General features: G+C 40.2%; 1 protein-coding gene and 1 pseudogene across 2 annotated transcripts; both read right to left on the bottom strand.

The window, feature by feature from the left end:
• Nucleotides 1–602: 602 nt before the first annotated feature.
• Nucleotides 603–11,394, bottom strand: LOC148693506 (autophagy-related protein 2-like). 2 transcript variants are annotated; one of them, XM_088677435.1, is made up of 15 exons: nt 10,860–11,394; nt 9,229–10,301; nt 8,824–8,972; nt 8,214–8,377; nt 4,913–8,092; nt 4,711–4,823; nt 4,383–4,590; nt 3,364–3,477; nt 2,446–2,553; nt 2,220–2,352; nt 1,737–1,936; nt 1,374–1,570; nt 1,189–1,256; nt 938–1,039; nt 603–773 (listed from the first exon to the last, which is right to left on the bottom strand). In XM_088677435.1, the coding sequence occupies exons 1-14, from the start codon at nt 11,061–11,063 to the stop codon at nt 1,032–1,034; spliced, it is 5,919 nt and encodes a 1,972-aa protein (XP_088533561.1). In that variant the 5' UTR covers nt 11,064–11,394; the 3' UTR covers nt 603–773; nt 938–1,031. The 2 variants fall into 2 exon arrangements, with proteins under 2 accessions (XP_088533561.1, XP_088533560.1); XM_088677434.1 differs by having other exon boundaries at nt 1,183–1,256; nt 10,860–11,347.
• A 6,382-nt stretch (nt 11,395–17,776) lies between these two features.
• Nucleotides 17,777–19,657, bottom strand: LOC137712191 (uncharacterized; annotated as a pseudogene).
• Nucleotides 19,658–27,926: the final 8,269 nt, after the last annotated feature.

The following is a 27,926-nucleotide window of genomic DNA, read 5'->3' as shown; positions in this document are numbered from 1 at the left end:
TTAGTAAACATAAGATAGATCCATAATCGGAATCAAACTCCTTATTTTCATTCTGAGTATGGCTGCACAAACATGCCTTAAGACCCAAAACAAGAGCAAACTCTTGTCAAGTTAGTCAAATTTTATGGCGGCATCATCCCATGTTAACAGTTCTCTTACGTGGTTGAGCGAGGGTTTCAGTCTTCAGGTTGCTGCGAAATGTTCGGATTTACTACTCATATTACCAATTGTTTTTATGTTGTTCATATTTTAATACGAGTTGTTTATGTTGTCGCCTCGTTTTCGTATAGAGCAATCAAAGCATTGCTCTCCGCATTAACATCAAGATACTCAATCGCCCCCTACTCCCTAGTGTAGATTATCATTGTTAATATTTTGGTTCAGGAGCCGCATGTCAAGAGGGCGAGCAAGCGTCGGTTGGAGATCAAATCATTAACTTGCCAAACACGTATATGCAGCTGTTAATTCTTTCTCCGGACTAAACTAATGTACGAATAGCTGAACGAATGATTTGTTCAAGAAAGAGACGAAACAGCCTTATAAAAGCCAAGAAAAACGATTACGAGGAGAAGATCCTATCACAAAGCCTCAACAAATCTTGCTGACTAGCAACCTTGCTCCTTGAGATGCAATAATTGAATGAATAAATATTTACAACAGACAGAAAGCTAAGAATTATGGGCACTATTTGGACATTTACATTTTGTACAAAACTACCTGATGGTCTTGCTCCAATGGAAAGAATCCGGTAAATAGTTCCGGTAACTCTACACCTGCAATTGATAGACCAAGCGTAACTACCTTGTAAATCAAGCAACTGACATCATTATCGTAAACCTTATAAATCAAATCCGATATGAGAGACAGACACCCACACACTCACACAAACGTGTTTTGCAAAAACCTTTATTTAACATGGACAGAAGGATCAACTCACATGATACGTAAGTTCTAATGCAAGAATAGATGGCTCATTACTGATCTCTTCTCTTCTCCAGGAATACAAGTAGTTCAACATTTCAGTCATGAGTTTAATCACCTACAGTAATAGAAAAAAAGAAAAAGAAAAAAAACAACGAACACAAAGTAAGCTACCAATCTGGGATGTGCTATGTGATGGATCTGCAAGAAATATTCAGCTCAAAAGATAGCAGTATTAATCAGAGAATTATTTGACCAAACCATTACTTTTGTTCCCTTGGCTGGGGGGACCCTGATATTTCTCAATGGACTCTTTCTTTCGCTCAGGATCAAGGCTGCACACACGAGCCCCACATTAAATCTTGGTTTTTGAAATTACTGTGTCAAATATATTATGAAATGATTATATATTGTCATAATGAACAAAACAAAATCAAGAATACAGGAGTAACCTATTTCTGAAGCCAAGAAGAGCACAATGCACAGCACTAGCACAAGCAGTAGCCGGAGCTATAGCAGCTGCAGGAACTGCCCGAACAGCATTTGTCAAAGCTGATGTTGCACCAGCTCCACGCTGGTATTTTTTCAGGGGAGTCCGGACCAAGGCAGAAGCAGATTTCACCAGGCCATCACTAAGGCTTTCATAAGCCTGTCAAAGAGAGACAATTAACTTGTTTTCAGGATCATTTTCTTTTATATCGAGTTTGATCCCAACAGAACAGCTCTGGGTTGAAATTTCGGAGTTTGAAAGAACTACAATTTTACTCCCCCACTGTTGGGAGTTTAGGAGCAACTACCAAGGTTGGAATATTCACCTGATGAATTCCTTGTTGAGCATCTTTAGGTTGATTTGATCGAACATTGGTTTTCATTTTATGTGGTACAGACCATGGCGCAGAAGGAATGCCTGTAAGTAAATATTCCGCTTGGAGCAAAATATCATGAGTCCCAGCGGCCAAATGTACTCCAAGTCCAACAGCTTCAACAGAAATACTTCTAAGAAATGCAATTGTACCTGGAAGCAAGTAGACTGTCATGAATACTAAATTATTTAATTAATGAAAATATCCCAGTGACAAGTGACAACACGGCTTTATATACTGTTGAATAACCAGAAAGAACTCATTTATCTAAACTCAGTTAATTGACACTGTATATACCTTGACTCAAGGATCAAATTTAGGAGCTATTTTGTTTCTTTTGTTTTATTGTTTTTACATAGTTCAACTAAAATATGAACAACTTGACTGACATGCACATGTTTACAGAAGGAAAACATTTGAATGAAATAAACTTACCTCTTTGCATTCCCCTAAGTAGTCTCTTGTCTTTCTTATAACTCTCAATTGGCAAAGAAACCAACTTCCTTGCACCAGAACTAACTGCTACCAATGACCGAATAGTTGGAAGACCTCGCAGTATTTTACGAACCTACATTATCAAAATACAGTAACTTGTTATAAATACACTAGCATTTGAAAGGGGGCAGAATTCCAAAAAATGTAAAGGTAAAGTCACTAAAACCTGATTTTGAGAAATATCTTCTAGCCACTCTCCTACAATCGTCTCACATACGCTACCCCAGCCATAGATACCAACAGCATGAACATGCTTGAGCTGTAGCTCGACGCCCTGCATTTATTTGTGAAAGTATGGCCAATAAGTTCCTCAGTAAATTTCAATGAAAAGAAGAATTTAAACACAGGCAATGGAACACAAAGATCAGATAATTAGATACCAAGATTTTGAAAGAGAAGCACAACAAGATGAACACTAGGACCGAGTAGCAGAAAAAAAACAAAAAAAGGAAATCTCAATTGCTTACAAATTTATAAATATTGCACTTCTTAAAAGTTTTTAAAAGTTATATCCCACTTCGTTGAAGTTTTTAGAGCTATAAAAATATGCATGTGCTTGTTTGTGTGCATGGGGTATATACATTTATATCGAGTGGGCGTCATTCAAACCATTCTGTTTACTCTATTAATCCCAGAATTACAGACCTCCAGTAAATGGTATATACAAATTTTCCAAGCTTTTTATAAAAGAAAAATGAAACTAAAACTCCAATTTCTTGAATCAAACTAACAGATAGAACAAGCAGCATAAAATAAAGACAAAAAAACAAAAAAAATAAGTCACATTAAAATTTTTAGATCCATGGCTCAACTTTGCATACTGGATAGGAAAAATAAAAAGGTTAGAAGTTTAATGTCAACCAAACAGAAGCGGCAGAATCATGGAGTCATGGTTTACATGGAAGAACAATAAAAATCATGGGAAGCAATACCAGGAGCAAAGAATAGCATCCTTAATGAGATTATGTAACAATTTTCTCTCTTTTCACAATCAGCTCTACGAGGACGAATAAGTATCAAGTATAGCCTTTTTATACCCTTGTACATAACCTCACAATGTCAACATAAGAAGCAAAGCATTTACCTTCCACGGGACAAGATTTACAAGTTCTACATACTTCCCGCCTCTTAATGCTGCCAGATCAACACGGCTGGGACTGTAGTCAACCCGAACTAGAATAGGCCATATATCAAACTTCTGAAGGGGAAAAAAACGAAAATGTAAGCAGTTTGAACATGTATTTTCACATCATCATTTAGAAAAATCACAAGGCATAAATTCTAAAAATGAACATATTGAAAATTGACATAATCAGAGCAACCTAGAAATGCACAGGCAGCAAAGACAACAAATTGGATATCAGCTTGCTTCACTATTCTCATTTCTAATAAAGAACCATCAACTAATCAGTTTCAACCTACTCACAGCCTACAAAGCGCTGTCTGCGAGTTGAAAAGAGACACAAACTAGTGCGTCCCTTCACATACTTTACATTTAAGAGCATAAAAATTTATGGGCATCACCCCCTACCTGAGCGCCAGTTCTCTCAGGATCTATTATCTTCTATGAACTACACAGAAAAATTTGATACCACTCTTTTGTATGTATTTCTCTATTTTCCCATTCGTTTTTCTTCCTCTTAAGCAAAGAGGATATAATCATTACAATGGAGATTGGCTTCAAACATGCTCAATGGTAATACATATTTGAGGACATCAGCAGTCTCAAAAAATGAAAATAATGCAGTTAACCCAATTTACTGGGAAAAGGCAAGTTTAAAATGTTATTCTCCAAATTATTAGAGGATATATATAGCAACAAACTATCTAGACCAAGTATGAAACCAAATACAATAAGTCAAATATGAATGCTGCAAATCTACTGCCTACAATCTGTATTTACTCTTTAGAATCAACTCTATTAATTACATGAGATTTCTTGCTTGATCTTTTAATCAAAGAATTCTGCTTCAACTAATATCAGCCAACAAGGCTTAATCAAGCAAGACTGATATTTCCCATGCAAACACACATAAAGCTGAAAGTTACATTTAGGTTGAAAGCTAAAACTCAAAGAACACCAGGGAGAAGGAAACAACTTGCCTGAAAATAAGGAAGAAATGCCTCCTCTCCAATGATATGCCCTAAAACATCGTTACTTTTTGCTGGCAAGATTTTTGAACCATCAGCATCTTGACGACCACCCGAAGACTGATCAGTTGAAGAGCTCTTGGCCACAAAGAAGTTAATGAGAAAATCAAGTTGGGACTGATGAAGATGCAATCGCATGGGAAGGAGTGCAACACGTAACCTAAAAGGAAAGAATATAAGAATCAAGACTCAAATAATACTGTTACATTACCATCAATGAAGCAGATTTGTAAAACCAACTTAACCAAGCGCTAATTATAATATAAAGCAGAAGGAATACCGATATTCTTCAAGAGGAGTTAAGGGATCTGGTCTGACAGATTCTAAGTCCAGCTTGAATGCTTTTGAAGATGATTTTCGAGGTCGGTCCTTTGAATGATAATATCCGAGTACCTTCCAAACAAAAAAGGTAAAAGATAATTAATCAATTCTGTAAAGCACAAAAAAGTAAATTTTGGTGTGAAAGCATATAGCAGGTTTACCAGTTTCCAAGGGGCATCTTTGCTCCTGTCATATACATAAAAATCTTGAACTGAAAGATAAAGCTTAGATACACAGATTCCACCGACAGGAAAAATGTCATACTGAAACTCCATTCCGGATAGTGCAAGCTCTAAACATACAGTAGCATCCCTTCCACTAAAATCCACCAATCGCTGACCAGTTGCTCTAGAATCGCACCAGTCTGACCCAGAAAGCATTCTCCACCTAACATCAATGTTCTTAAGAAGTACACGTCCAATGGCTTTTCCAAAATCATTGCACTTTGTACCTTCAATAAAAGGAAGATTGTCTTCTACAGATTCTTTCATGCTATTTTCACTCGCTTCAGGAATGTGGTTTTCTAAAACTCGAATGGAAGTACCATACCATCCATTACTTTCTCCTCCAACATCTCCATTTATGAAATTCTTGGATTTGCATTTTAGAATCTCATGCGATGATTGTCTGTTGGCAGATAATTCCGAGAGAGGCCGTAAATCAGATAAACAATACCCTTCTATTAACTCCAGAACACTACCTTCTTGTAGAAATGATGTTTGACTACTTTCCAACTCTGGTTCAGGCACTGACCCATCATAAGGTGCACCAAGAGAGAGAATATCAGGAGTTGCAATGCCCGAATAATGAGCCTCTCCAAGGTCTTGGTCAAATGAGATACAAATTTGTGACTCAGAATGGCAGGTCTGATTCTTATCCAAGAGAAATGCATCATCACATATCTCATCCATTAACCCAACCAACTGAGTTTCACTCTCTGTAACTGCACCAGAAGTGTGCAATTGAGAAGTTGCTTGAAAAGAATCACTACCACAGTTCCTTGCTTCATCATGAAAACCTCTGCTCTCTTGTTCCTGCTGCACCTTATTCCATCTAGTCTGCAAGTGCACAACTGATTCCTCCACATCAGGGGCAAATAGCTGTTGAAGTTGGGCAGCTAAACGAAACAGACTGGACATGGTGTCATGGCAAGTTTCCACATAGATATGAGATTTTGAACATTCTACCTCCCAGAGAAGGCCATTATTACAATTAGTTCTCAAAATTGCTTCAACCAGTGCCTCCCTGGCAACTTTAACATACCCGATCTTGTGTAGATGTTGTACACTATAAATGCCACCAACATCCTCAGGCTTTGACATTACACGGAGAAGAAGCCCAAGATCTTGCACTCTAATTCTGTAATCAGTTTCCACTGAGCCAGCCGTCATTGAGTTTGAAAGATTCAAGGAAGATGCAGCCAAAAGACAAGAAACATGTTCCTCACCCGTCTCTTCCTTGACATATGAAAAAATGGGCTCAGAATCTGAAGCTTCACTCCTTATCACCACATTCTTGAGGTAGGGCTCATAGCTTAATCCAATATCAACCAAGTTAAGAACAAAGGAAGATCCACAAGGTGCACTACATTCATCCATTTTGTTACACTTGTCCGCTTCAATTTCAGAAGGAATAATGGAAAAGGAGTATAGTGCATCTGCCCAATCCAAGCGACCACCTAATGCAACAATTGTGGCACATCTGATAGTTACAGATGTAGAACCATGGAAACTTTTGGGATCCCACAAATGTACAATATCAGAACCAGCTAGCCTGGAGGATAATGCATTAGAGCCCCCTCCATCACCGCGTTTCAATGTTGAGTTGCTGCACGCAATCAGAAGAAACTCCTGATCAGGAACACCAGTTACAGAACCCCACAATCTGCCTTCATTATGGGCCAGCCAGAAAAAATTGGCACCTGATATACCTCCAATATTGGAGACAGAAAGCATATCTAGCTTCTGAATTTTCAGTTTTAGCTGATGCCACGAACCAGGAAGTTCACTCTGTATTGAGCTTTTGACAATCTCCTTTACATCCAGGCTAATCAAAATTTCAGCAAAATCACAGTTAACAAGGATAGATGTCTGAGACGCGGAAGATGCTTCCTTAACATTGACTGAACCACAATCCGTGTTTAAGTCATTTATCATTTGATCTAAAAGACAATATAAACCTTCATATTGAGAATAGTCTAGGTTTATTGAAACAGAGGGTAGACAAACACATAGGAAAAACGCTGAGCTCAAGATAATCTCCTGTCGAGTTTGGGAATTCAAATCTTGCAAATCTTTCACAGTTGATACTGAAGCAAATTCATGATCCTTTCCGACAAATTTAGAGATGCTCCTTGATTCCTCAAAACCAGCTAAGCACTTGGCTTTCTTTGCTATCCAAGGACCAGTCACATAACCCTCCTGCCAAAGCATACTAATAACAGAAAGACGGCATGTACTGTTGCGGACGGACATTATATTTTTTGCAGCAAATGTCTGCCTCTGCATGTTTCCAGAGCTGATTCCAGCAATATCCTTGCTTGCAGGACTGACAAGGAAAATGTCCAGATTACCAACATTCAAATGTAAAGAACATGTGGCTGTTGAAGAATACCTTTTATCCGACCTTGCATCTAAAGTTGGGCCATGGTCTTGAACACCTTTGTTAAAATTTGATGGTGAAGAAAACTCAAGAGCAATAAACTGGTCCCAGGAACAGAAGCCTCTAACATCTTTACCACCTTTATGAAAACAGAGAATTATCCTTGCATTAGGAATCAATATATCACCTCGCAGAGTATCTGTTGAAGACAAGGTCTTAACATGACTAGAAGATCTTCTAAGATCCCCACGAGATGATCCATGCTTCTTATTGGAGATCTCAGAAGGAAACTCAGTCTGATTACCATTCGTTTTGACAGGCTTTCCAACTTCCTTGGACAGTTCTAATAGCATATTTAGCAAGGAGAAGTCCACCCAAAAAACAAGATGTGGCAGTTTCAGTGAAAATGATGTTGTCCCACATAAACTCACATTTGATGTACTTGAACTCACAGTAAACTGACAGTGAGTAACACCTGAAGTTTTAAGCAACGTAGTTCTGACAACATCATTCTTGTACCCAAATGGAACCTCTTCAACCGAATCTTCAGAAGATGAGGAATGCAGAGGAAGGACACTTTGAACATCAGCTTGAAGATGTTGAACCAAAAGAGTACGGCCATTAATATTGGTATTAGACCCTTGAAAGCCAAACTCAAGGGTATCTTCTTTGTAACTTGAGTAATTAGCAACCTCAATATACTTCATTGTTCCTTTGAACCTTATCTCTTGAGGGCATACCTGTGGACCTTATCAGATGTTTCAAGTTAGTGTTGCTGACAATCATGTAGAACCAGATAACAAGTAAATATCATAGATATCAAACTCAAAAGCTAAAATGCTCACCAAGCACAGGTATTACCTGCGTAACAAGAAGGATGTCTCGGCACTCTGCACCTAGGTACAGAACATCTGAATCAACCCCCTTAGAATCACAAAAATGCGTCTGCTTTTCATCTTGAAATGAAAATACGACAGAAATCCCAGCTAAAGCTGCTTTAAGATTTGTTTCAACATGCTGCTGTTCTGTAGACAAAGATTCAAATCAAAATTCCAGTGACAAATGTCTAGAAGAAAATAAAGATACACAGTATGAAAACTTTACTAGCATAGAGAAATATCGGAGACTGTAACATCTAAAGACTCAACAGATCAAGTGCTTGTATATCTCCAGAAGAAAACTATATTTTCACGTATTTTTTAACTTTCTTTCATGCTCTTCCTAAATGGAAATGTTAGATATCATATATCTAAAAGCAATTAAAACATAGTCAATTTTATGCAAAGTTTCAAACTGAGTTCAACAATCTGGGTACAACAACTTGACACCACAAATATTCCTGACATTTCAATGATTACTGATGCAGTTTTTTTAATTTTTATACAACTTACCCAAAAAAATATTAACGTAGATATGCAACTAAGTAATTTACTTTAAAACTTCTAGGTTAATAGGGTTGATATTGCACTACCAGGTGGAACATACAAAGATCCAGAAGCAAGGCTTGATGCAGCTGTGATAGCAGTGAAAACAGAACACGTCCAGTTCCACATCCCACTGTTACCTAATGCTGATTGGGAACTTCTCATTCCATCAAAACATTCAAAAAACTGATCCACACTGCACAAAGACCAAAACATTCAAAATACAGACAAATAAGATGTGTAAAGTTTGTAAAGTTTGTAACAAGTAGCTTGATTTATATGTTATGTTCAGCAATAGGACAACAAATAACTTTTTTTGCCAGATCAACATGATAACCAAATGAAAAGAAACAGATAAAAGATATTAATAAATTAAACAACCCTAGACGTATCTGAAAACTATGTCAACAGCGGTTCCTTGATGAAAACACTGATAGCAGAATGATACTGACCTTGCTCCAAAATCAAGTTCTTCCATACCATCCCTATTATTTTGATGGATGAAAAAGGGTACCCAATCTGATATAATATGTGGCCTAGGTAGCAGAGCTTCAGCCACTGATTCTTGTAGTGTAAAAGAAGAGGATTCAGTGTGAAAACTACCACAACTTTGGGTCACCTTATCTGCTGTAGAATAAAATGACCTTGGTGAAATACAGTGAGATGTTGAATCAAGATAAACAGAATCTGCTGGTTTGTGATTGCTCCTGTCTTTCACCAGACTTTTATATTTTTCCCAAGCAAGTAAACTCCATTTAATTGTGCTGGGCTGAAATCTTAATTCTACAGGTTCAATAAAAACATCTGCGTCTACTTTACGGATGTCTAAAGACCCATTCTTCCAAGGTATGCTTAATCTTATATTCCCTGAAAATCCACCTCTTTTCCCAACCAATATTGGTGTGGTAGCACCCGGTGGACGGCACCCTGGAAAGAATTCATCAAATGTTCTTTCTGACTGGCACGGAATGCACGTTTGATTATCAGCATCATCCATTTGAAGCAGTTCAAGTGATGCTCCTTGAAACTTGACAAAGTTGGTCAATTGACTAATCCCAAGAAAGTTGTCAAATCTTACATCAGAATTTTGACTATCATCTTCAGAAACACATGTTCCACATTCAGTTTCTAAAATTCGGAGCACCAAGGTTGAGGAACACCCTAATGTCTTTCCATCCTTCTCTAAACAAGGATCAAATGCAACAATTAACCTTTTTATGGTTACATGGAAGCTCGTGAGAAACCACTTTACCATCTTTGCAATTGTTTTAACACCTTCATGCACATCCCTGGAAGCAGATTTTGCACCATCGTCTGCCATGTCACCATCTAACTTCCCTGGGTTGCCATCCTTATCGATGTTACAACTTTCGGCACTAGCTGGTGAGTTATACTCTGCGCATGGAATTAACACCAGCTCAAGTTCATCCACTTCAACCTCGCAACCTTCGCCCTTCCAAGACATTCTAACTACCAGGGAGCCAATAGATCCTTCTTTTATTATCACGGATGTTGCTGAACCGAACTGCAGGGAAAGAAAAGAGTTGCCAAAGACAACAATTAAACTCTAACAATTCCATGTAAACATCAAACATAACTTAAGACGCAGTTAACAAAAGTATAATAGTTTTCTAAACCCCAGCAAAATATAACATGCAAGTTACTCCACTTAAAATAGCAGTATCCATATTCATATCATTATAAACATCAATTCTGCATATTTCAAAAGGGAGCTGTTATTGGCACTCCAAAATTCTCATTTTGCACTTCAAACTTTCTATATTTAGAAAGAAAAATACAAATGTAAGGAGTGTAGATTGCGATTATTGGAGTGCTAATAACAGTTTCCATTCAAAACTATAGCTTTGTGTGGAATTATTTTAAAATTCACAAAATCCCTAAACAATTATCAAACCGAGACTACTCCGAATTCGGGTTTCAAACTTCAGCTACCTCAGGTGAGGCAAAATTCACATGTTTAGAAAGAAAAACGAGAGTAACATAGTTTATTTTACTTTTACTTTCTTGGCAGCCAAACACGAGCTAATACCAAAACGAAACACAGAAAAGCGCGGGTGCGTACCTTCTGATTAAGAAAATTGACGTTAAGCGCGAGGTCGTTGAGCTGAATGGTGCCCTCGGAGAGCTGGACATCGAGCTGGTCGGCGTCGATGTCGCCCAATATGAATTGCCCCAACTTCTTCTTCAACAGGAACTTGCATACTCTCTTCACGGCCCACCGCGAGAACATCGCCTCCGCTGACTTCGCGATGTTCCACGGAAACATGGCCACGGACTACGATGACGGCGGAGAAATTCGGAATTGAGTTGGAAATTTGTGGAATTAGGGTTTGAAGATGGGAATTTAGGAGGGTGAAACGGCGCGTTTCGAATTAGGGCGGCTGATAGGTCGAGGTCGAACCCTCATGAATTTTCAGAAGAAGATGGTTTTTGATGAGGTGTAAGAACACCAGGGACGACGACGACGACGGTGACGGTGACGGTGATCGTTAATTTTTTTTTTCTTTCTTCCTCTTTTTTTATTTTTCCAGACTTTTGGTGCCTTTGCCTATGCGCGTCCACGTCTCGCGGGGTTTTTAATTTCGGCGCGTTTGTGTGTGTCTATATATTTATATATACATATATATATATATATATATATATATTGATACGAAGCTTTAAGGAAGGGATCCTATTATTTTTTTTAAATATAAGTTTCTAACAGTTAGATTTGATTTTAACGAAATCCTTCAGTTGAGATTTTATAACCTATAATTTAATTTCAACCACAAAATTTCATGAAAATCAAATCTAATAGTTAAGAAAATATCCCTATTTTTTTTTTTTAAATGAAGATTCCCTCTCTTAAAGGCTGTATATTGATGTATTGATGTTATTGGTGCTGGCCGTCTCCAACTCTCCCTCGTATATATGTAAACTTCTGTAAGAAGTTGAAGCGAAGAATCTTATATTATTCAATGATAAAGTTGCATATTTTTTTCCACCTCTTTAAAAAATAAAAAATTTATCTTGTCTAAAATTTATTTCTCTTCACCTACGATCTAATGATATTATTCTTCATTTGTAAATGAGAGATTTTAGGTATGATTTTTATGTAAAGGCAAATTTGAACCACATTATTGTTAACTCATTGTGAGACTAAGCTCACTCTCTTCTCTTAGTGTAGCTAATATCATTTGTTCAAAAAAAAAAAAAAAAAACAAAACTTATTTCTCTTGGTGTTTTTGAACAAAAACTATTATTTATATTAACGGGAAGATGGTAGGTTATGCCTCACAATGAGTTAACAATAATGTGGTCCAAATTCACTTTTAGAAAGAATATAACTTAAGATCTCTCACTTACAATTGAAAATGAATATCACTAAACCATAATACTAAATGGCTTATCTTCGTGTTTTAGTTCTCAACGAATTTAATCGACAAGAAATTACATTCATAATTAAAAACAATCCTTAACTTGATAACTCAAGAAGAAATAATGAAATATCAACAAACAGATTGTAAAACTTTCGAGGAAGGTAGGTTTCATAATTCGACACCATTGATATATACATTGTTGATTAATTGAGAGAAAATTGGATTTGTAATTCAACAAAGATATCAGGGGTGTATTCAATTGAGATCTTGAGATAGGATTCAATTAAGATTTTAAGTGATTCTCTAAAAGTCTAGATGTATCCCATCAAAATTTTAAAAAAAGTTTATAACATTTTAGGTATATTCAAGTAGAAATTGATTTTAAAATATTTTAAAATGTTAGGGGAACTCGAGAGAATTTGAGAGATTTTGTAGTGCATTTTAAGTATTCTTAAATTGACACACCCCGACCGAGATCAGGGCGTGCTGGCCATCACACGAAGGTGACGTAGCCATGTGCACGTGCGGAAGCTAATAGAACAGTAATATAAAAGTCCGAATAAATAAAAACTAGCATACAAAGTCCTAGAACAAGTGCTAGCGTAGCGAGATACAAATTCAGAGCGAGACTATAGCAGTCCAAAAGAAAAGTTGCGACAAAAGTACACCCGAAGGTGACCCTACGCTGGTGAGTATCTGTCAGAAAAGCCGGAAGAATCCTCTGGGAGACCACCGAAACTGCTACTCAACTAGAACCTGGAGGGGCCCAAAACAAAAGCGTGAGTGGGCAAAAACAAATCTTTCTAAAACCATTTCTAAAATACTTTCTAACCCCTCGCCGTAAAACCTGTATACTTCCCAGAAAATATATACACATAATAAATATGCCAAACATGCTCAAATAATATGCCATGCCGAAATCTCATAATGATATGCAAGTGCCCAAGTATAAACATATCAATATCATGTAATCTGGCAGCCGGAGTCACCTAATGTGACCTGTACAGCTGCATCTAGAGCTCAAATCTCAATCTCAATATCTAAACCTGTCCACGAGTCGGAACCACCTAAAGTGGTCTGTACGACAGGCCTGGGTGTAAATAAGTGCTACGATCACGTGAAGACTGGGCGAATAATCGCGGGTCACCTACGAGTCGGAACCACCTAAAGTGGTCTGTACGACAGGCCTGTGCACCTACCTTGAATCCAAGGTGAGCATAAGGTGCGGGAGGTGAACATCACGTGAAGGACTGTGCCCTGGCCACGGGCGGGAGCACTAACACCGGGGGTGCAGGTTATGAGCTCTCTAACTATCTCAAACCACTACTGAAACATAAACGTCAATAACGCTTACCTGGCACTTACATGTGCGTCCACAGCACCCAATATGCATATGTATAAATATATGCAACTAATAACGTACCTAACGATGCACGAAAAACGATAATGTAATGCATGGCATAATGAATAAACATTTATTCAAGTTCTGGGAAAATATAGTATATAGGTATATACGGAAAACCCAAAAGCCCACTCACTGGTATGTAGAAGGGTCGTAGCCCCCCTTCCTCGCGTGTGCACGCTCGTCCTCGGGGTACGTGTCACCTATATGCGAAATAGCTATAAAAACGTTAACTTTAAAGCACATAACCAACTTCTCGTAATAACTTCTCATACATTGCTCAAAATGGACAAATGAATATACCAACGTGCTCTACACAACCTCAGGATCACAACCATATTTTTAGAAAAAATTTCCTCCGCCGCACGCGCCCCTACGCGCCTGCCAAGGCACGGCCACACGCGCCGGCCACGAGCAGGCACGTGCGGCGCACACTGACGGCGTCAACTGACGCCGTTAGGAATATTCTGTCAGTTTTGATAGATTCCGTTAACGGCGTCAGGAATATTCCGTCAGACTTGACGGAATATTCCGTCACCTTCTCCGGCGAGACTCCGGCGACGTCGCCAGCGCCGGAAAACTCGAAAAATTTCAAATCGTGTTTTCTCGTTCGTTTCTCAACCATTTTTCATGATTCTTGAACCAAAATGAAGCTTAGGACTAGTAGAATCACGATAGACTACCTTTAAAGGCTAAAAACCACGGGAACATACCTGTCTCAAAACTCAAAACTCGGTCAACTTCGAACCAAGCTTCTCCGACGTCAAAACACCTCCAACGAAACACTCCTAGGCTCCCCGTGACACTACCAAGCTACCTACGAGCTTAGAAATCCCAAAAACTCAATGAATAATTTTTGCATGAACAGTACACAAATCGGAGTTCGTGAAATCGACGTGAAAACGTCGGAGTTCTCACCTGAAAATGGTATGGCTGTGTTCCCCTCGACCTCACGAGCTCAACTGTGTCCTTGGTTCCCTCGATCTGTGAGGATTTGGTGGTTTGTGTGTTTGTCTGTACGTCGAAGGAAGAAGAAGAAGAATAGAGGACTCGGGGGAGAGAGAGAGAGAGAGACAGGAAAAATGACAGAGGGAGAGGGAGAGTGAGACAGTGTGTGTGTGTGGCCCAGTACCTGCCAACACCACACCAAGTAACCAAAAACATAACGAAAACAAACTAGGGGTAAAATTGTAATTTCACATGTGCGTTTTGATATTTTCGGGACGGGATGTCACAACCTTCCCACCTTAAAAGAATTTCGTCCCGAAATTCAAAACAACCAAGTAACAACCCCTAGTGGTCAAAGAACAAGCGAGGATACAAATCCCTCATCCGATCTTCTGTCTCCCAAGTAGCTTCCTCAACTGAATGATTCCTCCACAAAACTTTCACTAACTTTACCGTCTTGTTCCTTAGAACCTTCTCTTTCCAATCGATGATCGTCACCAGTTCCTCGTCATATGTCAAATCTGGGTTAATCTCAAGCGGTTGAGGAGGTATCACGTGAGATGGATCAGCAACATAGTGTCGGAGCATAGACACGTGAAAAACGTTATGCACTCTAGCCAACTCTGGTGGCAACTCCAACCTGTAAGCTACCTCACCCACTCGTTCTGTGACCACGTATGGTCCGATGTACCTGGGGCTCAACTTCCCCTTCTTTCCAAACCGCACGACACCTCGCCACGGTGAAAGCTTCAGAAATACCCAGTCTCCGACCTCATACACTCTGTCTGTAGCATGCCGATCAGCTAAACTCTTCTGCCTGTCCTGAGCTGCTTTCAGGTTAGACTTAATTACCTGAACATTCTGAGTAGTCTCCTCGACAATCTCGGGACCCACTAAAACTCTCTCACCAACCTCTGACCAACACAACGGTGTGCGACAAGCTCTGCCATACAAGGCCTCAAATGGCGCCATGCCAATGCTCGAATGAAAACTGTTATTGTAGGCAAATTCCATCAAATCTAACTGCTGGTGCCAAGCATCACCAAACTGTAGCACCGAAGCTCGCAACATATCTTCCAAAGTCTGAATAGTCCTCTCTGACTGTCCGTCCGTCTGTGGATGATACGTTATACTATAAAGTAGTCTCGTGCCCAAAGCTTCCTGAAAAGCCACCCAGAACTTCGATGTAAATCGCGGATCACGATCCGAGACAATACTCACTGGGACACCATGATACTTCACAATCTTCGGGATAAACAACTCCGCTAAACGGCTCAGAGAATACTTCTTTCTCACTGGAATAAAATGTGCCGATTTAGTGAGCCGATCAACGATCACCCAAATGCCGTCAAAGCCATTATGTGTACGCGGGAGCTTGTACACAAAATCCATGGTGATATTTTCCCATTTCCACTCTGGAACGGGAAGCGGCTGCAACAATTCTTCCTCTCCGCTTTAACCTGCTGACAAATAGCACACCTGCTCACATACTCGGCTATCTCCCTCTTCATACCCGGCCAATAATAAAATGGTCGAATGGTATGATACATCTTAGTAGCTCCTGGATGCATGGCGTAAGCCGAGATATGTGCTTCATCAAGAATTTTTTTCTTCAAATCCACACTATTAGGCACGAACATTCTACCCTTTAGCATTAACATGCCATCCGAATCACGAACTCTGAGGTCTCGCCTCCTTCCTTGCTCTCGAGCTTGGATTAGTTCTTGAGTCTCCCGATCAGCTACCTGAGCTTCAAGCACACGATCGACCAAAATTGGCCTAACTTGAAAATTAGCAAGTAAAGCCACATCTCGGTCTTCTGCTTCTAACCTCACTCCTGTCGCACGCAGATCCGCCAAAAGAGGAATACGGCTAGCGTACAACGCATTAATGCGGCCCTGAGACTTTCTGCTAAGTGCATCAGCCACTACGTTCGCACGACCAGGGTGATAATCAATCGTGCAATCGTAATCGCTGAGCAACTCCAACCACCTCCGTTGACGAAGATTAAGTTCCCTCTGAGTAAAAAGATATTGGAGACTCTTGTGATCTTTAAAGATCCTACACTTCTCTCCGTAAAGATAGTGTCTCCACAACTTCAACGCAAAGATGATGGCAGCCAACTCCAAATCATGTGTAGGGTAATTCAACTCATGAGGTTTCAACTGCCGCGAAGCATAAGCAATCACCCTACCATGCTGCATCAATACACATCCCAGACCATTCAAGGAAGCATCTCTATAAACCTCAAAATCACCACTATCGTCTGGGAGTGCCAAAACAGGTGCATGAGTGAGACAATGCTTCAACTGCTGGAAACTCTGCTCACACTTATCATCCCACTCAAATTTAACATCCTTCCTCGTTAACCTCGTCAGTGGCAAGGCAATCACCGAAAAATCCTTAACGAATCTCCGATAATACCCCGCTCAACCAAGGAAACTTCTCACCTCGGTGACGGTCCGCGGTTGCTCCCAACTCTCCACAGCTGCAACCTTCTGAGGGTCCACCAAAATACCCTGAGCAGAAATGATGTGCCCCAAAAACACAACTTGATCTAACCAAAACTGGCACTTGCTAAACTTAGCATACAATTGGTGTTCCCTCAACCTCTTCAACACCAAAGTAAGATGTCGAACATGCTCTGCTTTCGACTTAGAATACACCAGAATATCGTCAATGAAGACAATAACAAATCTATCCAAGTAAGGCTGGAATACCCGGTTCATTAAATCCATAAAAGCAGCTGGTGCATTCGTCAACCCAAATGGCATAACCAGAAACTTGTAATGACCATAACGAGTCCTGAACGCCGTCTTAGGAACGTCATCCCTACTGATCTTCAGCTGATAGTACCCAGACCACAAGTCTATCTTGGAAAATACACAAGCACCTCTCAGCTGATCAAACAAGTCATCAATACGAGGCAATGGATAACGGTTTTTAATCGTCACCCGATTTAATTGCCTATAATCGATACACAGCCTCAAAGTTCCATCCTTCTTCCTCACAAACAAAACTGGAGCGCCCCAAGGCGAAGTACTAGGCTGAATGAATCCCTTATCCACTAACTCCTGCAACTGAACCTTCAATTCCCTCAACTCCGCGGGAGCCATACGATAAGGAGTTAAAGAGATAGGATTAGTACCTGGAAGCAACTCAATGGTGAACTCCACGTCTCGATCTGGGGGCAGACCAGGTAAATCCTCGGGGAAAACTTCAGGAAAGTGTCTGACCACTCTCACATCCTCAACTCTACCAGGAGCGGCCTCATTTAACACCACATGTGCTAGGTACCCCTGGCAACCTTTAGACAATAACTTTTTCGCTCGCAAAGCTGAGATAACGCCATGTCTCACCCCACTCTGCTCACCCACAAAAGTAACCACAGGTAGTCCAGGACGGTGAAATGTAACTACTTTCCCGTAACAGTCAATGTTGGCACGATAGAAGTGCAACCAATCCGTGCCCAAAATCACATCAAAGTCGACAATATCTAACGGGATAAGATCAGCTGATAAAACAACACCCTCGACCATCACTGGACATCCTGGGTACACACAATCTATAACACATCTCTCTCCTCTAGGCATAGCGAACTCTAAATCGTACCCTAGAGGTGTGGGGCGAGGTTGCGTCACTTGAGCAAATGTATGAGAAATTACGGAATGTGTAGCTCCACAATCAATTAAGACTCTAGCAAAACAACCAAGAATGTTTAACGTACCTATAATCAAGTCTGGGTTGTTCTGAGCGTCCTGCAGAGAAATATTGTGAAGACGCCCCTGGCCCTGCTGACGTCCGCCGCGGCCTCTGCTCGCCTGAACACCGCGTCCCTGAGCACCACGCCCCTGACTGGGCTGACCCGACTGTCTCGAAGACCCTGCACTGCTAGTGGCAATCTCACCCTGCTGATACTGTCCTCCCTGGTACCACTGAGAGCCACCTACTGGAGCTGGAGGATACGGCATATAGCCGCCCGAATACTGAGGATAGCCACCCTGGGAATAGGGATCCTGGGGATACTGATACTGCCCCGGAGCATATGGAACAGCATCACCCTGATAGTGGTAAGCACCACCTCGACCCGTCTGGCCGTAACTAGTCGGACCCTGGATCTGCTAGAGCGGTGCAGGTGGTGGCATAAAAGTCTGTTGCGGTTTCTGCGGCTGACCCTGGGGACAATTCGCGGCTCTATGTCCCACCTGTCCACACGTGAAGCAACCACTGCTACCACGCCTACACTCGCCAAAATGCCGGTTGTTACACCTGCGACAAATAGGGGCTCGGCCTCGACCACCAACGCCCTGCCTCTGGCCTCTAGCACCACCAGAAAATCTACCTCCACGACCCTGTCCAGTGGCACTGAAGCCACCACTTGAAGAACTCGAGCTAGCACCACCCCTCTTGAAGTTCTGAGTCTGACGGGGCCCGAGCGATGCTTGACCTTTACCTTTGTCGTCCTTCTTCTGATTGCCGTCTTTTTCTTCCTCACTGTCGCTCGACATGTTCTCAGAATCCTCTATCCTCAATAATATCTCGTAGAAATCCTGGTAGGTCTCGCTGTGGACAACAGTTGCCATAGAACGCCACCTCTTCCTGGTGCCCAAACGGAAACGACGGAGCATCTCTGCTGGATTACCAGCAACATCAGGATGGTAGCGGGACAGATCGGTAAACTTGCGGTAGTACTCATTCGCCGTCATCTTCCGCTGTTTCAGTTCGGTGAATTCCTGCTTCTTCCGATCGATGTACTCAGGGGGCACGTACCTCCTCTTAAACAAATCCGTAAAAACATTCCAATCAGTCCTCTGATCTGGAGTCAACCTACGAAGCTCCTGCTCCCACCAAGCTGCAGACTCCGTATCCAGAAACCATGAGGTCGTCTCGACCCACCTCTCCATAGGAAGGTTCCCCTGATTATGTAACACACGGAAAGTCTTCTCAATGTGTTCTAGCCAACGCTCTGCGCCCTCGTGGCCCTCACTACCTTTGAACTTATCCAACTTCAGATTGTACATAGTCTCCAGAGGAGTCCTCTGGGGAGGGCGCATCACAGACTGAAGGGCTGTAGCAAAAACTTCCCCCAACTGAGCAACATCGGGGAAACTAGACTCAGAAGAGCGACGTGGTTCCCGACGAGGCGGCATAATTCTGACAGAAGACACCAAGACCATTAGAATACTCACACAGACACAGGACTGCCAAACCTAGGCTCTGATACCAAACTGACACACCCCGACCGAGATCAGGGTGTGCTGGCCATCACACGAAGGTGATGTAGCCATGTGCACGTGCGGAAGCTAATAGAACAGTAATATAAAAGTACGAATAAATAAAAACTAGCATACAAAGTCCTAGAACAAGTGCTAACGTAGCGAGATACAAATTCAGAGCGAGACTATAGCAGTCCAAAAGAAAAGTTGCGACAAAAGTACACCCGAAGGTGACCCTACGCTGGTGAGTATCTGTCAGAAAAGCCGGAATAATCCTCTGGGAGACCACCGAAACTGCTACTCAACTAGAACCTGGAGGGGCGCAAAACAAAAGCGTGAGTGGGCAAAAACAAATCTTTCTAAAACCATTTCTAAAATACTTTCTAACCCCTCGCAGTAAAACCTGTATACTTCCCAGAAAATATATACACATAATACATATGCCAAACATGCTCAAATAATATGCCATGCCGAAATCTCATAATGATATGCAAGTGTCCAAGTATAAACATATCAATATCATGTAATCTGGCAGCCGGAGTCACCTAATGTGACCTGTACGGCTGCATCTAGAGCTCAAATCGTGTTTTCTCGTTCGTTTCTCAACCATTTTTCATGATTCTTAAACCAACATGAAGCTTAGGACTAGTAGAATCACGATAGACTACCTTTAAAGGCTAAAAACCACGGGAACATACCTGTCTCAAAACTCAAAACTCGGTCAACTTCGAAACAAGCTTCTCCGACGTCAAAACACCTCCAACGAAACACTCCTAGGCTCCCCGTGACACCACCAAGCTACCTACGAGCTTAGAAATCCCAAAAACTCAATGAATAATTTTTGCATGAACAGTACACAAATCGGAGTTCATGAAATCGACGTGAAAACGTCGGAGTTCTCACCTGAAAATGGTATGGCTGTGTTCCCCTCGACCTCACGAGCTCAACTGTGTCCTTGGTTCCCTCGATCTGTGAGGATTTGGTGGTTTGTGTGTTTGTCCGTACGTCGAAGGAAGAAGAAGAAGAATAGAGGACTCGGGGGAGAGAGAGAGAGAGACAGGAAAAATGACAGAGGGAGAGGGAGAGTGAGACAGTGTGTGTGTGTGGCCCAGTACCTGCCAACACCACACCAAGTAACCAAAAACATAACGAAAACAAACTAGGGGTAAAATTGTAATTTCACATGTGCGTTTCGATATTTCCGGGACGGGATGTCACATAAATCACACTTCTTCTCCTAAGAATTTGAGTGATTCACTTAAAATTTTATATTAAAACTCTAGAAAGCAATTAAACTCCATCAAAAACTTGAATTTATAAACCTATTAAAATTTCTCAAAATCTCAATTAAATACACCTCACCCCATAATAACTTGATGGCTTGGGAAGAATTTAGAAGACCCCTGAGGGTTTGGTTGAGTGTATGGTTATGTATACGGAGAAGGATTTGAGAGATAATAAAATTTTAAAGTCATGGTTGAATATATCAAAAAAGAAAAGGATTCTAAAACTATTTAGGAATTGCTTAGTTGAATACAGTTAGTTTGTGTATAAGCTATGTGTCACATCCCGGCCCCGTCTCCCATCACATTCCAGACTCAATTCTGGTTCCCAATGGGTCACCCATCATGGAAGTGACCTCGCGCGCTACTCGCTTAACTTCGGAATTCCCATGGAACCCGAAACCAATGACCTCCTAAAAGGTCTCGTGCTAGGTAGAGATGAGAATATACATATAAGGCTTATAGGATTCACTCCCCTGGACGATGTGAGATGTTACAGTCCATCCCCCTTAGGGGCCCGACGTCCTCATCGGCACACTTCCGCCCAAGGATTGGTTCTAATACTAAATTATCACATCCCAGTCCGGGTCCTCATCAGATCCGGCTCTAATACCAAATTATCACTACAAAGAAAGATACTCTTTCTTTGTAGTGATAATGAGGAACTAGCTGAGAAGATTGGGGCTGAGGACCAAGAAGCAAAATAAATGTATCTTAGCCTTAGGTGTTAGCTAATCGACTCAAAAGTGGTTATAAGGTTACTAGAAGGATTGTGGAATCTCCATCTCTTAGCGCTTCTACGTTTAATTCTGAGAGTAATCCTTATTCAGCTCTTTGTAAATTAATTTGGAAGGCTGAAATCCCTCCCAAGGTGAAAGTATTTACCTAGAAAGTTAGTCAGGGCATTCTCTCGACTAAAATAAATCTCGCGAAGAAAGGAGTAAGGTTAGACCGTGTTCAGGGATTGTAGTTTCGCGAGGGCAGTGTGGTTTGCTTCCCCCTTTGGATTGCGTTCTTGACATTACACGGAGTTTCGAAATGGGAGTGGCTGCTATCTCTTGTGGAACATAAAGGTACTAATTTTGAATTATTCTGTATGTTGCTTTGGGCGTTGTGGCAGGAGGAGAAACTCCTTGGTTTGGGAGGGCAAACGTGTTGGAGGTGGTCCAGTGGGTGTTACTTGGCATCAATCCTTTAAATTGGCTAGCTTGCAGCCGAGAGTAACATAACAACCAGTTCAAGTCAAATGGAAAGATCCTACAGAGGGGTGGGTCAAGATTAATGTGGATGGAGCTATTCGGTTGGTGCATAACTTGGGTGGGGTGGGCGTGGTTATCAGGGACTGGAATGGCAGGTTCATAGCAGCTGGGGCTTGGAGAAAAGAGGGCGTTGGGTCTGTGTTACACATTGAGATGTTGACAGTGTTGGAGGGGCTTCGGGTGACACAAGGCTTAGGCGTACGGGAGGTCATGGTTGATAGCGACTCCACCCAAGCTCTATCTACAATCAAGGATCACTCTAGTGATTTGTCTGCGTTTGGATTGCTGGCGGAAGATGCCCTGCAGGCAGCTGCTTCGCTTTTCCCCACACAATTTTTTCACTTCTCAAGATTTTTTAATGGGGGTAGCCCTTAGATTAGCCCAGTTTCAATGATTTAGTATGGTCTGAGGACCCTCCTTACATTTGGATTCGGCATTGCAAGGAATCAGGTCCCAATGGAATGCCAAATCCTTGGAAATTAAATGGACCCTTCATTAGAGTTGTGAAATCTCTGATGGGTTCAGTGATTTCAATATTTATTATTGGTTTTTCGACATTTGGTTGATTAGCATGTTAAGGTAAAGAAAGTTGAAATTTTTGTTGCTTTTTGTGTAAGCATGCTCTAGGTTGTCTGCGTATGTATTGAGAACTGAAGGACTCGACAAATACAGATTATTGTATGAGACTGATTTTCTTTTTGTTTCGATACAGCAACCCACGATACTTTCTAGTTTTTGTTGTATTGCATTTTGATAGGATCCAAATGGAGCATAGGTCTGATGGTTTTGTATGTAGCAATGGCTGATTTATGTCTCATCTCTTGCTTCTTAGATGAATGTTTTGTATGTTGTCGGAAACATTAGTTATGGAACTGATGTCATTTAACGTGTCAGGGGTCTTTACCCTGCTTTGGGTCTCTCGCAGCTGTTGATGGAAGTATGCACTTTTGAGTTTGAGAACACATTTTCTTTGATTTATTAGAGGATATGGAGTAACGAACAATCCACCAGTCGAAGACATTGTTGAGATCTGCGTTCTCATGGTGAGCCTACAGATCTTACCAAGTGTGCCGATATTACCAAATGTGTCATGCTCGAAGAATACATGAGGTTATTACGCTAGGAACTTTTTTCAGGACATGCAGGTATTCTGGTTGATTTCTTATAGTGGAAGTTTGAATAGCCAAATGGCACATTCTTCGTGTACGGGCTGTGCAAGAGACAAGAGGGTCCTGAAGACTAATTGATATCATCATAACTGTGCCTGAACTCTCGAGGAACTATTTTAGAAGTCCGTCTTGTAGGGCTCTCTTTTGGGGGAGTCTTTTTGTTGGATGGCTTTTATGTTGTACAAACGATATCTCTGTCATTTGGAGTTTTAGGAGTCAACGATGTTAGTGCTGCAGTAGTGTGTGTTCTCCTGACAGAGTACATGACAAAATTTTATTACAGCCGACCAAAAGTCACATTCCCCCATAGCTCTTGTCAACAATTTGAAAATGAGATTCACTTATAGTCTATTCATTGATACGTTTAAACTCGCAGTTAATGGTTAAAGTAATTTATCATTGTGATGAAGCCGTTGGTTTGGCCACGTAAAATTGTATGTTTGATAGTGGTACAGATTAAATGACAAATTTCCCAATGTATTTATTTGCTTTTCACCATATGCATATTTGCCTTTGATTTGAATACCAAACCACCTTTTGGAACTTGGACGGAAACAGTGTTTAGGATAAGCTGGAGTTTTGATAATACGTACCACATTGAAGCAACTAACCCTTGCGTTATCCGAGAGCTCTTATTTAATCATGCAATTAAGCAAGTGATTGATCATTAAAATACTAAACCATTCCTCAAGGGTTTCAAAGACATTAAAATTTGTTTTGGAGAAAGTGTATGTGATTGATTGCAGCCAAATAAAAGAATATTAAAAACTACATTGTGATAAGATTGTCTCAACATGTCACTCAACAAGTTACAATCATCTCTATAAAAACCATTTTTTTTTTTCCCAAGATTGTTTACCTTTTTTTATTTCAACTCATGTTAATGGCTAAACTGTAAAAATGTTTTGGCTGAATAAAGAAAATAAATAAGTACTTACATGATTCGTATTTTGGTTGGGTTAGTTCACAATGATTTCTTTGAATTCATGCAAAAAGAGGGTTGTTTAGACCTGGTTTGGTACTGAGGTGATTCTGAAAAAAGCTGGGAGCTGTTTTTGTGTTTGGTAAACATTCAGCTTCAGCTTTTTTTTCACAGTTTTGAATGAAAAAAAGCCGAAAACAAGAAGCTGCAAAACCCAGCTTTGAAAAACCGGCTTTTTTTCACATCTATTTTACATAAAAATTTACCAAATACTATAATACTGTTTTTTTTTTTCAAAAACACTTTTACAAAAAAGTTTACGAAACACTATAATACGGCCTTTTTTTTTCAAAAACACTTTCACAAAAAAGTTTGCCAAACACTCTGCTGCTTTATTTCACAGCTACTTATTCTCACAGCACAGCAGAAGCAGCTTTTTTTCAAAGCACAAAAATATCAAACCAGCCCTTAGTATTAACGTTTAATATTTTCTGATAAAGAAAGTATTTATGTTCAATAATGTAATAATTTAAATGAGTTGGCCAATAATAAGATTGAGCTCGGAAAGTGCTCGCCTATGACTAGCTTGGGTTGGCCCAGCTCGCCAACTGTTATGTACTGCTATAACCCCATTTTCCGGACAAAGCAACTCTAAAGATGAATTATTACCCAATCCCGGATCCAATCTGCTTTGTCCGCCTCAAATCTACGTACCGCCGAAGAACTTCGTCGAATTACCAGCTCTGAAATACCCAACAAGGATTGCATTCCAGAGAGACACATTCCCGTTACAATTCTGTCGAAAACCCATCTGGAATCTGATAAAAGGTCGAACTTTGCGTAGCAATTCAGGAGCTTGCAGCCGAGAAATATATTGTTTCCGAGGCCGTGAGCGAAAATGCGAGCGTGGAGTTTTCTCAGTGAAAAAGCGTCTGAACAATTGTCCAAGAAAGAAGCGAGGTTTTCTGAAAGAAATGGAGATTGAGGACGTGGGTCGTCGAGAATTGATGTGTTGGTGGGGAATGATCCGAACCTGGATTTAATAGGATTCATGACTAAGTGATTGGTGAGAAAGCAAGCATTTTGATACCGTCGTCTCTGTGTCTCTAAACTAAGCAGATCGGTTTGTTTGAACTCTGGGTCTTCTTCTCAGTTTTCATTCATAATTTATAATTTCTTTTAAACGTAGCAATTTTATTTAATTTTTTTGTCGAATAAGTTAATTTAATTTTTTTTTAGGGTGATAGACTCATATAACATCTTTAAAACATTTCAATTCCATATATTTAGTATTATTTCATTTCAATTTCATACATCCGTTAGTCAATCTGTTAGTTTGACCTTTAAAATGATGATGTGTCAACTGTGGGTCTCACATCTTTGCTGATGTGGCAATCAAATATGTACACATGGACTAAAATATAAATTATAAACCACCCCTTCAAACTCGGTACCCAGCTATCCAGCTAGTTCTCGTCGGAAAACACAAACCATGGCTGCTGCCGTGACCACGACGTCGAGCCCACTCTTGTTCGACTTCATCCCATCTCCTCTGTGCTTGTCTGTAACCAATAATCTCATCTGGGTTTGGGAAGCTTCTTCCGCCGCTCTATAGAACTTCAACCTCGTCTTCCTCATGCAACATTTTTCCTCCCTGCAAATCTCACACAGTTGGGCAGCTCAACGTGGCGGTGAACACAATGAGAAGGAGAATGCTGAATAATGAGCGGACCCAGGAATTCATGGAAAGAATGAAGAGATCGGAAGAAGGTTGATGGGGGATGTTAAATGCGGCCAGAAATAAATTGGAGTGCAGATCTTGATGCTCTGCGTGTTGGGTTCATCCTAATTTTTTACAGATTTTGGCATTTGGGAAGTGGGATTTGGGAAGCAAATGAGATTTTCATTTGGGATTTTGCTGACAAGTGTGTTCAATAGGAGTGAGAGTGAGAAATTAGGTGTTTGGGATTTGGTTAGGAAAATGGGATTTGGTTGATAAATGGAAATTTCATGGTGCTAAAGGGATTGTGGGGTTTTGACCTAAAAGGGATTTGAAGTTGCTACCATGGAAGAACTGGATTGGAGAAACAAGTGGAGAATGATTGCCGATTCAAAGAAGGACCAGTCACGGCCATTTCTCTGATTTCGGCGAAGTTTAGGAAGGTCGAACTCTGCGGCTGTTGCTCGGCTCTTCACTTTTACTCCGGTGTAGAAACTCCTTCACATCCGTCTGGTATTTTAATTCCAACCCAGAAATTCAAAATTTTGAAATCCTAGATCTGCCTAGCAGAATAGATGAAATGGAAGGCACATTGCAGAAAAACGATTTGCTTAGGCCTATAGAGCCTACCGCCACGAGTGAGGCGCATCGGAAGTGGGTCGCCGGGAACGGATCTAACTAGTCTGTCGAGGATCCTCTGCATCGACATGTTGAGATCCCTGAAGCTACCATTATCCCTTTCCATAACCTTTTGCAACTCTTTCAACCTATTTAACATGGCTGATGAATATTTACGTGTCCAAGATTTGGTGGGCGTGGGCTAACGTGTAATGGGGTTTACTACTACCACGTCAACTCTTAACGGATCAATGGATGAAAAATGTAACAAATGTATTATATTGAAATAAAATAGTATATGAGGTATGAAAGTGAAATTTTTTAAAGATGTTGTATGAAGTTGTAATAAACCTCAAATCTAAGGTGGTAAAGTGTAATTTACCCTAATTTGAAATATACAATCTACGTGTATTGGGTATTTATGTAACAAGTAGCATTATTTAGAATATCCTAACTTCATGAATAGTTAAATAATGTTAACTTCATAAACTTTATGATGTGACTAATTATATATTTATTCAAAAATAAAAATTATACATTCATTTTGTATTAAGATGACAATAATTTCATTGTATACTGATCACATGGATTAAGGGAATTATTATTAGCACTTCAAAAATATCATTATACACTCCAAGCTTTCTATATTAGGAAAGAAAAATACACTTGTGAGAAATGTAGAATGAAATTTTGAGAGTGCCAATAACACTTCCCATGAATTAATATTGAAAGTTATATTCCCACAACTATTAATATTTTAATGTGTAAATTGCTTGGCTCCTTCTAATGTGTGTCCAACAATAATTCATCAAAATATGTCAAATTATGATTAGCATGAATGTAGAAAACTGGAAATTTGATCACAGTTATATGCACAATAAGATTGTATTGGGTACTACATATTTACATTACGTGGTGTTATCAATATATTTATATTAAATTATGTATAAACTTATCACATATTTTTACTTTAAAAGATTAAGTACCTAAAACCCTCAACCTTTTAGTTTCATTGTAAAATTGTCTCAACATTTTTAAACATTCCAAACAGTACCCAACCTATTGAAAATGTCACATTTGTTAAGCCCCATTTAAAAATCTGTTAAATTAACTAGAACTTATTTTGTCTTCAAAATCAATTAAAGATCATTGAAGCATAGCCTTCACCAGCTAACAATCACCACCACCCACATCAGACCATCACCTCCAATCCCAACTCAAAACCACCAACTT

Source organism: Pyrus communis, chromosome 10 (assembly GCF_041283825.1).
Source record: "Pyrus communis isolate YQ-2024b chromosome 10, ASM4128382v1, whole genome shotgun sequence".
Classification (NCBI taxonomy): domain Eukaryota; kingdom Viridiplantae; phylum Streptophyta; class Magnoliopsida; order Rosales; family Rosaceae; genus Pyrus; species Pyrus communis.
This window is presented reverse-complemented; position numbering and strand designations above follow the sequence as displayed.